Source organism: Lethenteron reissneri, chromosome 23 (assembly GCF_015708825.2).
Source record: "Lethenteron reissneri isolate LAM-NWPU_2019-01 chromosome 23, ASM1570882v1, whole genome shotgun sequence".
NCBI lineage: Eukaryota > Metazoa > Chordata > Hyperoartia > Petromyzontiformes > Petromyzontidae > Lethenteron > Lethenteron reissneri.
Genome location: NC_083801.1, coordinates 8,107,787 through 8,121,883, shown reverse-complemented (window position 1 = coordinate 8,121,883; position 14,097 = coordinate 8,107,787). Strand labels below are relative to the sequence as shown.

Sequence of the window (14,097 nt, the reverse complement as noted above, 5' to 3'; positions counted from 1 at the left end):
ATTGCATTATTCAAAAATTATAACCTCTCTCCCTACTCGACTGTCCTTATTTTGGATTATCTAATTATAAATAATAATGTGCTGTGCTGAGATATTTTGGAATGCATTAACCCACTAATCTTGTATCTCGTTGCAATGACGAAACATTACAATTCTTTTCAGATTTGGAGTTAATTGTTTTCGGAGATTTAAGTGCTTTTAAAATTACATATTATAGCCCACGTGATGGTGGGTTGGTGGTCTTGTAAGAGAAACACAAATTGAGCCCCATCCTTGTGCTATTCAAATGGTCTCAGTGCACGATGGTGTGCCTCGTGGTTCAGCTCCTGAAATCTCATATGGTGTCAATAAAAGTGTCGAGCTAAAGCAATTAATCACTGATACATTCAACAGAGCCGTTACTTGTGCAAAATGTTGCAAAGAGGACACCTGAAACTTGTGAGGCATGTTTTCACATATAGGTGCAATAGTTTATCCGTACATAAAAAAAAATATACACGACACTGACGGAGATCAGCAACACTAACGTGGCAATCAGAAGCATTTTGTCGTCGTTTTGGTTCAGTGACCATTGCCCAACATTTTTTTATGAATGGATCCTAGACTGCAAGGCCCTTTGCACCGCCTTCAACGCTCTTGCACACAGACACTCCCATTGGTTTACGCCAGGACACCCCCCCCCGTGTCTCTATGGTCTCACGTGTTTTTTTTTGTTCCCCACCACTTGATTTCATTTCCACAATGTATTTCCTTCCTTTCTTGGCAGTGGGTTCCTGACCAATGAATGGCTCGTCGTGATTTTTCAAACGGCTGAGGTGGGTGAATTGGGCTCAATTGGTATTGGACGGGGGTTGGAATGGGGGATATTTTGAGCCAAGAGAACACGGGGATGGTATTAATGCAGAGTGAGGCTTTTATGTATTCAGTAAATGTGTTTCAAGTTTGAAGTTCATTTATTAGGTATAGCCCTGTGAGCCATTCGGCTCTTGAATCGGGTGCAACCGCAACAAACAGAAAACAAAAACATGAACAAGAAAACATCTTAGAGTGACTATGTGCAAACGGAAAATCCAAGAAAAGACAGCAAAATATTGTTGAGCAGGGAGGGGCCATGCATTGATGAAGAAGAAGAGGAGGCGGCTAAGGGGTGAAGTTGTAAAGGCGTAAGTAGATAGTGTAATAATTGGTTTTTTACCCTTTTATCTGGCAACAAAACTGACACATTTTTTACGAGGAGTCATGGTTGCATAGACCACAATACCTGCAGTAATAATGCAAACAAAAAACATAACTCTGATCATGTATGCACTGTCCTTGAAGTTGATTTGTCCACACCCGAGACAGCTTTCCTTAGAGCCTAGTCTCACATGGGTTTTGGCGTCATCTGGTCCAACCCATGTGAGACTAGGCTCTAAGGAAAGCTATCTCGGGTGTGGACCTTTCAGAGTTATGTTTTGTTTTGCATTATGACTGCAGGTATTGTGGTCTATGCAAACATGACTCCTCGTAAAAAAGGTGTCAGTTTTGTTGCCAGATAAAAGGGTAAAAAAACAATAAAAAACAATAATCATTTTTAACTGGCAATCATTGAAGACTTGGTTCATCAAGGACTGAATGCTGGGGTACCCCCCCTGGTGAGACACTGCTTAACCAATACATACTTCACCTGGAATGGAACCTTCTACAAGCAAATTGAGGGCACCCCAATGGGCTCCCCCCTATCTCCGGTTGTAGCCAACATCTTCATGGAGAAATTTGAGACGGACGCCATCCAGACTGCCACTCTACGCCCGACCTTATGGAAGAGGTACGTAGACGACACTTTTGTCATCTGGCCACATGGCCGGCCTGCTCTAGACCAATTTCTCGACCACATCAATTCCATACACCCAGCCATCAGATTCACCATGGAAGTCGAAAATGATGGCAAGCTACCCTTTTTGGATGTCCTAATCAAAAGGAGACTTGATGGTTCAATGAGCCACTCTGTCTACAGGAAAGCCACCCACACGGATGCTTATCTAAAACTGGATTCCCACCACCATCCATCTCAGAAGAATTCCCTCATCAAGACTCTATATCATAGAGCCCAATGCATCTCCGACCATGAACACATTTCCAGTGAACTCAAACACGTACGCCAAGCTCTTAAGGCAAATGGTTACTCCGACTATACAATCCGCAAAGCCATCACTCCAACCATCAAGAAGGATCCTGTTGAGGAGCCTTTCAAGACCATCACCTTACCCTACATTGCTGGGGTCACAAAAAGATCCCCAAAATCCTGATTAAACACAAGATCCAGGTCCGATTCAACACAGTACATAAAATCCGTGATCTGGTACCGTCTGTAAAAGATGTGGTTCCAGACATACAGTACCCTGGCGTCTACAAACTAAGTTTCCTCTGTGGTAGCAGTTACATTGGGGAAACCAAACGACATGTCTCGGACCGCATCCGTGAACATAAAGCTGACCTGAAACACGGTAGGACTAACACCTCAGCCGTGGCAGATCACTGTTACAACTCAGTGGGCTCACATGATATTGACTTCTCCAAGACAGAGGTTCTCTGCAAGCCATCTGGCTATCATGAGAGATTCGTTCATGAGGCGATCCACATATACAAACACAGAGACAACTTTAACCGAGAAGATGGATTCTGGCTCAGCAATCATTGGAAGGACGTAATAAACCATTTCGATACACATTAGGGTGTGTAGAATAATACATAGTGTGATATTAAATGTATAAGATATAGGTTGGTTTACAGCAATACAGTATATAATTTAATGTTGAGTTTATCTATGGCAGTATATAGTACGGTATATGCTCGTGTGATGTAAGAGAATAAGGTTTAGATGGAAGCATATTATAGAATTTTTACGAGGTAAAATTGTAATGTATTACTTGCTGTTAGTAACTCAGCTTATTATAGAGTATAGTAAGTATACTGATGGTGCGATGCAGTTTATACTTTAGTTTTTATGTAGTTTATACTTTAGTTTTCTACGTGGTTGTTGAGTAACTGCAGCTACATATCATTAACATTCCTTTCCTTTGTTACTGCTAATCCCTGCACCCCCCTTGGTTGCTGCTGATCCTGCATAATGCATGGGCATAATATGACTTTGACACCCCCCCCGCCCAACGCCTACGCATTTTCCATGAATATGCTAAATCCCTCTTCACATGCACATTCTTTTTGTTAAGGCGCTCTTCAACCCCCAATGCAGCTTATATATAAGCTCCTAGTTTGGTAGTGTCTCATTCTTCACCTGAAGACGGCTGCTTGCGTTGTAGCCGAAACGTCGTGAGAATTGTTTTATTATGTTTTATTTTTATTATTTTATTACTTCCCTTCTACGTGACTTTACCGAAAGAAACAAGAAGAGGTACCAATGGTGGTAGATAATGTTAATAAGGGATATAGCATCTAAGGGATTGTGAGGACTATGATCATGAGTATTTGTTTACTGGATGCATGGGGTTCATGGGGAAATAATTTAGCAGCGAGACGAGGAGAGTTTGGGATGACACGGATCAAGAACTGATGACCCGGACACAGAAATATTGTATTTCTAATGGACAATTTTATCCCCTGCTGCCCACAAGTGTTCACCCGATGCATGCAAGAGAATCTTCTGCGAGGTGCTCACATCACGCAGGACATAGGGGTGACATTTGGGAGTATTGCTTTTGTTTTAGATGTCCTGATAATAATATCTTGACTTAAAGCTTTCGTGACTGCAGGGATTCATATTATTTGGGTCTTTCGGTAAAGTCACGTAGATAGGTTGAAAGACAGTAACAAAAATAACAAAAAACCACGACGTTTCGATCGCAACACAAGCGTTCGTCAAAAAAGAGCAATTTTTTTCTTCCTGATGACGAACGCTTGTGTTGTGATCGAAACGTCGTAGTTTTTTGTTATTTTCTTTGAGCCTATCTACGTGACTTTACCGACAGACCCAAAGAATATGATAACAATATGTTACACTTATTGTTTACAGTTGACTTGTACCTACTATGTATGTTGAACTTCTTTCGCACCATATGTAGCCGTCCATGCTCATCAGAGGTGTGGATTTGGGACGGTCGTATAACAGGGAACTGAACATTTGCAAAGCATTTTCGTGAAAATAAACTGCTGAAAGTTGTTTTGTTCTTGCACATGTGCTTACTTTGCTGATAAAGTTTCGTTACATTTTTGTTGTTCATTATTTTCCACGAAAAACTGTTGCATTGCACTTTATTTTTGTTATTATATAGCCATTAAGCTGTCGTTAAATTACATGTTAAGGCCTTTGTTAATCCACTGCTGGATGTGAGACTCCCCATGTTTTGCAGACCTTGGGGGTTATTTGACAATACTTCACCATGATGGTGCGTACGGGTTGAAGGTAGGGAGGGAGCATAGATGTGGGAAAATGGAAGTACAGCACAACAATGAAGTGTTCTGCAGTGACATCTGCTGCCCACCACGTAGCCACTCAGCCTATAACCGCATGGCATGCATGGTGATCACCGTTCTAAGCTCTGTCCAGGCTGGAATCTGTTAGGATTATAAAATCTTACGATATCAGCTGCATTTCCGTTGATTTGGTCATAGGCTGGGCTGTCATAAAATATTACTATCACAATATATTTGCAAGCAAGGGGACAGCCCATTGAGACAAAATATATTTTCCATCAAAATCCCGGAAGGGAAGGATATATAACTGCAGTGCAGTATTTTAGTTGCGTTTGTTAATAAACACCACATTCTCCCCTCCAAATGCTTTTACGAAGTGCAATGTGTAAAGGACACACCACAAATTATTTGCACAAGTACAAATCGTACAAAAATAACCACGCACATTCATCAACACTGCCCTTAAAAGGAGAATACAATATAATAGGTGACGTTATTCGCAATGGCCCATCTACATAGAACATATAGTACAATCTGGGAGTGGTCATGCACGCCTGTAATCCAGCACTTTGGAGATTGAGGGTTGGTGGCGTCAAGGAGATGCTATACCCTGGCTCGCCAGGAGACGTAAATGGACTCGTCGCCATCCGTTTCCATCTGTAGGGGGATAGAGCGTTGCCCCTTGCGTGTGTGGGTTTTCTCCGGGTGCTCCGGTTTATTCTCGCATGTATAACCACTCAATAATTGGTTGAAAACATCTTAAAATAAAAACCTAATCCAGGAACCTTCCTGAAAAAGGCCCTACAACTCAATGTGGCTATCCTGGAAAAAATAAGTAAATTATTACGAATTAAATTGATAGGTTCCCAGCTGCCACTGCTCATGTGCTCAGGTCGTCGTTGCATCACGTGGTCTGGATGCTTGTCTGTGCACCTCGCTGGCTGCTTTATGCCAATATTGAATAACCTGGTGTTGTGGTCACATGGGCCCCATGCATGCCCGACTTAACCAACCCCAGGCAATCATAATAAGTGGGCGGCCATGAAATGATAAAATTGGCAGTGACATTTAGGCTATGCGTTGTACTTCGCAATAGGGAAGCACAAAATATTTCTTTTTAAATTATTTAATTACCGTCTTTGCATTGTGAAGTCAGCCTGCGAACTTACTGCGCTTTGCGATTTGTCAATTCAATGACAATGTATATACAATACCGTGCAGTGAATTGAATGATGCGTTTGTATGATTTTGCACACCTTTGCCCACCTCCATCTATCGATCCATCCAGGTGTGAGCCTGTGTGATGCTTTGAGTATGTGGGCCTGTGTGTGAGTGTGTTGTGGCAGAGCCTAAATAGGTACTCGCTTACAGAACTTACCCATTCTAGATTTGAAGCTATCGTGACTGCAAGGATTCATACTCTTAGTTTTTTCGGTAAAGTCACGTAGGTAAAAAATTAAATTAAAATTAATAAAAGTAATAATAGAAATAAAATAATAAAATAATTTATATTATTACTTTTATTAATTTTAATTTCATTTTTTACCTACGTGACTTTACCGAAAAAACTAAGAGTAAGAACTTACCTAGCCTACAAGTTAATGAGAGAGTGCATCCGTATATGTATGCATGGGTGGATCAGTTTAGCTGGAGCATGTGTGTGTGGAATATGCATGAACCTGTATACATATGCATGGGCACGTGTGTGCATTGACACATGTGGTGGCGTATATGAGTGTGTGTGTATCTTTGGGCATAAGCAGGCGTGTGCTGGCCTAAATAGACGCTTGCTCAGGGCACTTTCTCCAACAGGCTGTTAAGACTAACTTGGGAATATTTGTCTTTGTGTGCATGACCATCGTATGTCTGAATAGTGCAAGCATCTGTTTGAAATATGTGGGTGAATGTGTGAGTATGTGCATTGGCGCGTGTGAAAATAGTGTATGCATGAGCATCTGCGAGAGTGCGTGTGTGTGAGAGCGCATGTGAGGGAATGTAAGCTGTAAGCACACGTGTGTATATGTGGGGAGCGGTGGCACAGTGGTTAGCGCGCTGCGCTACGACCCTGTCAACACCAGCGACGATTATCTGAACCGATCATGGGCCTCCCCTAGGTCGACTCAGCCTCAAATGAGTACCTGGTGCGGCGTGTAAACATTACCACTGGGGAGACAAAGGCGGCCGGGCATGGTGTTGGCCACCCACGCTCTCTTGTTTGCCGTACCGACAATTCATTGGTGTTCACTAACAGCACTTGCCCCAACAGTCTATTCCAGGCTATACGGGGGATCTTTGTCTTTGTTGTTTATGTTTGTGCGTGAATACATGTGTGTGAGAGATAGTGTATAAGCACATGTGTGTGAGTACATGTACGAGTACGTGTGTGAGTGAGCACACATGTCAGTGTGTGAGCACGTGTGAGTACATGTGTGTGAGAGAGCACACATGTTAGAAAGGCGTGTGTATGTATGTATGTGTATGTGAGTACATGAGTGAGTACATGTGTCTGAGAGAGTACATGTGTGTGAGAGAGCACACGTGAGTGTAAGCACATGTGTGTGTATGTGAGTACATGTGCGAGTACATGTGCGAGTACATGTATGTGAGAGAGTACATGTGAGAGGGTACATGTGAGAGAGTGTGTAAGCACATGTGTGAGTATGTGAGTACATGTGTGTGAGTGAGCACACATGTCTGATAGTGTGTGTATGTCAGTAAATGTGTGAGTACATGTGTGTGAGCGAGTACATGTGTGTGAGAGAGAGTATGTAAGCACACATGTGTGTGTATGTGAGTACATGTGTACGAGTGAGCACTCATGTGATAGAAAGAGAGGGAGAGTGTGTAAGCACACACATGTGTGAGAGAGAGTGTGTAAGCACACGTGTGTGTGTGAGTACATGTGTGCGAGTGAGTACACACATATGAGAGAGAGAGAGTGTGTAAGCACACACACATGTGTGTGTGAGTGAGTGTGTAAGCACACGTGTGTGTGTGAGTACATGTGTGCGAGTGAGTACAGACATGTGAGAGAGAGAGTGTGTAAGCACACACACATGTGTGTGTGAGTGAGTGTGTAAGCACACGTGTATGTGTGAGTACATGTGTGCGAGTGAGTACACACATGTGAGAGAGAGAGGGAGAGTGTGTAAGCACACACATGTGTGTGTGTAAGCACACACACATGTGTGTGTGAGTGAGTGTGTAAGCACACGTGTGTGTGTGAGTACATGTGTGCGAGTGAGTACACACATGTGAGAGAGAGGGAGGGAGAGTGTGTAAGCACACACATGTGTGAGAGAGAGTGTAAGCACACACACACGTGTGTGTATGTGAGTACATGTGTGCGAGTGAGTACACACATATGAGAGAGAGTGTGTGTAAGCACACACACACGTGTGTGTGAGTGAGTACACACACATGTGTGAGAGAGAGGGAGAGTGTGTAAGCACACACATGTGAGAGAGAGACAGAGTATGTAAGCACACACATGTATGAGTACATGTGTGTGGGCGAGTACACACATGAGAGAGAGAGAGTATAAGCACACACACACACGTGTGTGTGAGTGAGTACATGTGAGTGAGTACACACACATGTGAGAGAGAGAGGAAGAGTGTGTAAGCACACACATGTGAGAGAGAGTATGTAAGCACACACGTGTGCGTACATATGTGCGGGTGAGTACACACATGTGAGAGAGGGAGAGAGAGAGTGTGTAAGCACACACACATGTGTGAGAGAGAGAGAGTGTGTAAGCACACACATGTGTGTGAGTGTGTAAGCACACACACACATGTGTGAGAGAGAGAGTGTGTAAGCACACACACACACGTGTGTGAGTGAGTGTGTAAGCACACACACACATGTGAGAGAGAGAGAGAGTGTGTAAGCACACACATGTGTGTGAGTGTAAGCACACACACACATGTGTGAGAGAGAGAGAGTGTGTAAGCACACACACACACGTGTGTGAGTGAGTGAGGGAGCCACTGAGAGTCACGGGCGGGGTTGGGGCGGGGGTTTTATGAATGGGGCCGGGCAGCCGCCGTCGCCGCCGCCGCCGCAGCTCTCTCCATTCATAATTCGCCCACTCCGAAGGGGTGAAGCCGCGAATCGCTTCACTGCCACGACTGGGAACCCGGCTGCGGGAAGAGAAAAAGAGGGAGGGAGGGAGAGACGAGAGAGGGAGAAGGTTGGTTGGTTGGTGGTGGTGGTGGAGGGGGGCGAGTTTGCGAAGCAATCGGCCCGCATTCCACATTTGTAGCCATCAACTGCGCAGCGCGATGGAGCCCTACCTCGATCAGCAAGTGCCTTTGACGGTCACCTGCAATGTGAGTATACATGCACTCGCTTGTGATGATGTGTGTGTGTGTGGAAAGAAAGCTGGTTCGTGCCAAATGGCCACAATGCTCTGCGTTGTACTCGATAAAGAAGGCAGTTAAGTAAATGGCAGCGATTATTCTCGGTCTCTCTCTCTCGCTCTTTGCAAGCGATGCAACCCAAAACTGAAGTTTCTAGCGCGTTGCCGCTACGTGTTGCCTGCCAATCTCCATTCCTCTTACGGTGAATTGTTGCTGTGGAGCAACAACTGTGATGTTCTACATCGGGGCTGGTTGAGCCAGATCATTGCACCGGGAGTAGAGGTGGCATCGTTGTCATGATTCCACTTGGTCATCCTCCTCCTCCTCCCGTACGTGTGCATCGAGTCCCTTTGCGTTAAGTCCGCCGATTTTCCGAGTGAACAACGGTTCGACGCAATCTTTAGGGAGGAAAAAAAGTGAAGTGGATGACACTGGTAAAGCGGCATAGTCTAGTGGCAATTATTAACATCCTACGCCGCACTGCAAAGGATAACAATGGGTTATGTTGGAGAATTAGAGTGCTTTATGATTGCGCGCGCGTGTGTGTGATGGTCAGACAGTGATAAGATGAATGCGTTTGACGTTGTATTGCTTTGGTTTTGTCTCGTGGTGTGTTTTTAAAAAAAAGCCATAATAACGCCTTGCGAGAATGATTAAAGTCTATACGCTTGTCAGGCACTGTCGCTTGTCAGGTACTGTCACGTACGTATAATGCATGTCGCGTGTGCATGGCGCAGTGTCGGCTTGTGGTATTCCTATGATAGTAAATTGCAGCCCTTGGTCAACACATCGCTGGATGATGATCTCCTCCCCCTACGCCATGCGAATCGTGGGGGGAGGTTGTTTGTCCATACTTCACCCACTTTGGTCAGTGTGTCCCACTGGTTTCTCGACGCGGCCATGAATCGAACTCGGGTAACCGGATTTCACAACGCATTGCGCCAACCATAGATCCACGGCTGGCCTCTCAAAGATACCACCGATGCACTGACACAATTCTACGTCGATGCCTGTAACACTTGGGAGAGAATCGTGTCCTCTCCATGCTCAAAACGAGCGGTGCCCATCTCCGTGGGGGAGACCTCGGAGCCAGTGCCAGAAATTACACATTCTTTTACGGCGGGACTAGTTCATCCACAGGATGTACCGTATCATTTACCCTTGCCTCTTAGTACACCACCAGTGACCCCATAAGCAATGGGAACAATTGCGAATTAAGTGCATCGTTCGCAATTGGAGCCGTTGGATGCAAAGTTCTTGAGTTAAACATCACGGGCGGAGCGCAATGGAAGGTCGTGGTGGTGGTGGTGGGTCGACGTCTTCGAGAAGGGGACGCGTGGCTCGCATAGCTTCGCGAGAGAGAGAGAAAGAGCGATATGATGGAGTCGGTCCATCCGCTTTGCCCGCCTATTAGGGGTGTAACGTGTTCGGTGTGGGCTGCGTGCGCGCGTACACTCCGTGCAGTGTTCGAGGGGCGTTAAAAGCGCCGCTTGTTCTCTGGCGTGTGGTGGGGTGGTGGTGGGGGGGCAGGTGCCAGTTCAGGGCATTCAACTCTCGGCCGATTTCACTGCGCGCAAAAAAAAATGCGGTTTTTTGTTGTTGAAATTTCAGAGTTTTTTTTACAAAGGCGTGTTTGTTGCTCCGCGCGCGGGTTCGTTAGCGCGTTGATTCCTTTAATTCTCTTTCCCTCCACCCCTCCTTTCACTGCCCAGGGCATAATGGCTTTTTATCAAAACAAGGTTATATCTAACACATGTAGACGCCTGCGTGACGGATTGAGAGCCATGCGAGTTCTAATGATGCCCGAGAAAGGGCGAGAAAGTTGACATTTGAATCGTAGCGTCGAGTCTGCTCATGATAAACGAAGATCTGAAAGTTTTTTTTTTATTTGGGCACCCAAATATTACGACTGGCAATTTTCTTGGTTTCACTCCCGGAACAGGCTAAATTCTAAATTTCTTTAATCCTCGTGCTTTACACTTATCACCAGTGAACTTTGTAATTTTCCTCTTGTGGAGTGTTATATTAAAGCCATCAGTGGGGTGCGGTAGTGCAACGGGTAGCGTGCTGCCCTACGAACCTGGCGACCTCGATTCCTGCTCATGGTCAACACTAGTGACGATTATTTGAACTTGTCCTGGGCATCCACTAGGTCGACTCGGCCTCAAACGAGTACCTGGTGCGATTTGTAAACATTGCCACTGAGGTGCTCGCTCAACATTGCCACCTGAGGTTCTCGTTAAAAGCACTTGCCCCAACAGTCTGATAAGTCTAGACGAGGGCTCTTTGTTAAAGCCAATAGAAAACCTCATGGTAGGTACTCCTATGCGATATTGCTTATTTGCAGCAGAAATTCCACTCATAATCTATGGACTGATTTTTTTTCATGCACATTGTGCTGATGCACATAATCCATAGTCCAGTATAGATACAATGTGTGTGAATGTATTTTTTTGCCATAAACACTTCATGAATTTAGAATTCTTACCTATGAAATGTCACAGGGTCATGAGTGATGACAGTGGCTTGGGGAGTCCGTCATCTAGCAGTGGCTTGATCATGGCATGGCTCATGGCGATGATAAAACAGTGGTGTTAAATTAATGGTTGATGTGGGAGAAAAACTTCGATTTAAAGCTTTCGTGACTGCAGGGATTCATCTTCTTGGTTCTTTCGGTAAAGTCACGCAGAAGGGAAGTAATAAAACAACAAAAATACAATACAACAAAATAATTCTCACGACGCTTCGGCCACAACGCAAGCAGCCGTCCTCAGGTGGACTCTGTCTACTTGACGAACCTGTTCTCCACCTGAGGACGGCTGCTTGCGTTGTGGCCGAAGCGTCGTGAGAATTATTTTGTTGCGTTTTATTTTTGTTGTTTTGTTACTTCCCTTCTGCGTGACTTTACCGAAAGAACCAAGAAGGTGGGAGACAAACTTAAATTTTTGTACTGCACACCACTTGCAGAAAACGTATTTGGACAGCATCACATTCAATAGAAAATTATATCAAGACCTGACACTTAAATCGCAGAATTTTGCACCGGAAGATTATTCGATTGAGGTCATTAAACATCAACAAGGTGGGTGTTTGTTCTTTCACTTGGCGCTTGGGTTTGTGGAATGAGCGGCCGCAGGCTGCCATTAGAGCTGGCTGCGTGTCTTGCCTGCTTTTGTGACCTTGTCCTCCTGCCTCCATCGCAGACGGTAACTTCCCATGAGCTGCAGTGTCGTGAATGTGTGTGTGTGTGTCCTTGCCTCCCTCGGTGCGTGCAGGGTGAGCCGGACAAGGGGGGCGGAAGGGCATGTGGACAGGGCAGAAAGAGGCGCTTGTCCCAGACCGACCTAGCACAGGACTCTGAAGGTAAGGAGTTTTGGCAAAGCAGAAGTTGGGCCATGCCTACCGGGCACGAGGTTGAATCTGAACTATTACGCAGCATGTCCCGGTCATAGTTTTTCCGTAAGCTGCCCAGTTGGGTTTGGGTTTCAGCTTAAGATGTAGGAGAATCGTTGGTTGGATGAGTTGTGACTTGGGAAATGTTCCTGTTGTGTGGTGTGTCCTGCGTTGTAGCTCGCTACGTATTTTCCTACCACCACAGGCACCACCATGGTGACATTTCTTGGCAATGGTATGGTGTTTTGTGGCGGTGGTAATGAACATAAATCATCGTCTTTGACCATTTATAACCAGAGCTAATACATGCCTATTATTCTGAATACGTAAATGCATATTATGGTTACTATATACGTAACAAATTACTTTATTCCAATATAATGTACATAGCAATCGTTGCGTCTCCAGCAAAATCTTGGCAGAACCCTCCTGAAAAGTCACGAGACTTGGTGAGGCTTTCCTGTGTAAATATGCATAATAGCAATAACACATTTCACGTGTGTGCATGTCAGCTAATTCTTGAGAGCTAATTGGGTTCTTTAACTCTCAACTTGCAGTGCAATGACGCAGCGTGAACTTTACCTCCTTTCTGCAAATGAAAGAATGTCATTAATATTTTATATCATTTTACATAATGCGTCATACCGTTAAGTAACTGGGAGTAATATACAGTAATACGAATAATAATATATATAAAATATCTCCTTCCCATTTGTTCCAGACCTTTTCCAAGACTTGAGTCAGCTGCAGGAAGCTTGGCTTGCCGAAGGTATCTTTCAATTTTTTACATCTGTACATTTCCTAAACATTTTCCAAATAGTGGATAATTTATGGTGCTTATAATGAATTCCCCGTTGTATGATCTGTTACGAGAGGTGCACGGTTGAAATTTCCTGTTCAATATGAACACTGTAGTCGATCCAATACGACACAGATTACGTCAGACTTTCAATGAATAGTTATATACTACAGTACTAATAATACAATCTTGTACATGTACAGCACTTTTGTCGATACACTGTTGGATGAGGACCTTCCCTCTGCCGTGCGGTTTGTGGGTGTCAATTGACCATACTTCACCACGCTGGTCAGTGTGGGTTGGAGCATCGAAGTACAGAACAATAATGGATTTTGTTCTGTGCCGCTGTTCCGTTCCTCGTTCTGTTGTAATGTTGACTGATGCCTATTTTATTGAGGCGATATTGACACGTAAAATCAAGATTGATTGATAGCTTCGCTGACGTCCTGCTGACATTGTAGACAATAATAGACTAATCAACTCTTAACGCTACGAGAATAACATATTAATAGTAGAAATTAATTAATTTAAAGGATAATATAAAATTAGCATGTGTGAAGAAAACAACTGTACCTTGATGCTTCTGCACAATGGAGGCTAGAGTAGACCAAAACACGAGTAATCTAAATTTCGATTTAAAGCTTTCGTGACTGCAGGGATTCATCTTCTTGGTTCTTTCGGTAAAGTCACGTAGAAGGGAAGTAATAAAATAATAAAAATAAAACATAATAAAATAATTCTCACGACGTTTCGGCCACAACGCAAGCAGCCGTCCTCAGGTGGAGAACATGTCTGTCGGGGAGGACGGCTGCTTGCGTTGTGGCCCGAAACGTCGTGAGAATTATTTTATTATGTTTTATTTTTATTATTTTATTACTTCCCTTTTACGTGACTTTACCGAAAGAACCAAGAAGACGAGTAATCTAGTCCACGCGGCCGCTCCAGTGATGCACACACGGCAATAGGCTTGCATAGATTCATTAACTGGAATTGATTCATCGGGTTATGCACGCACAGATTTGAGTGTGTATCCTTTACGATATTTATGATTTATGAAAATGATGTGCAAGTAGTATGAGAGGGAAGCAAAAACATGGGACGGTGCGACGGAAACAAACGCGACAAATG

The 14,097-nt window shown here is 44.2% G+C and overlaps 1 protein-coding gene across 1 annotated transcript in view; it reads left to right on the top strand.

The window, feature by feature from the left end:
- The first annotated feature begins 8,630 nt into the window (after positions 1-8,630).
- LOC133345912 (ETS translocation variant 1-like) overlaps positions 8,631-14,097 on the top strand; it is a 61,032-nt gene continuing 55,565 nt past the window's right edge. Inside the window, exons 1-3 of the mRNA XM_061557025.1 lie at positions 8,631-8,747; positions 12,053-12,140; positions 12,892-12,939. Of these exons, the coding sequence (XP_061413009.1) occupies positions 8,700-8,747; positions 12,053-12,140; positions 12,892-12,939 (184 nt within the window). The 5' untranslated portion in view covers positions 8,631-8,699. The remainder of the gene's footprint in view (positions 8,748-12,052; positions 12,141-12,891; positions 12,940-14,097) is intronic.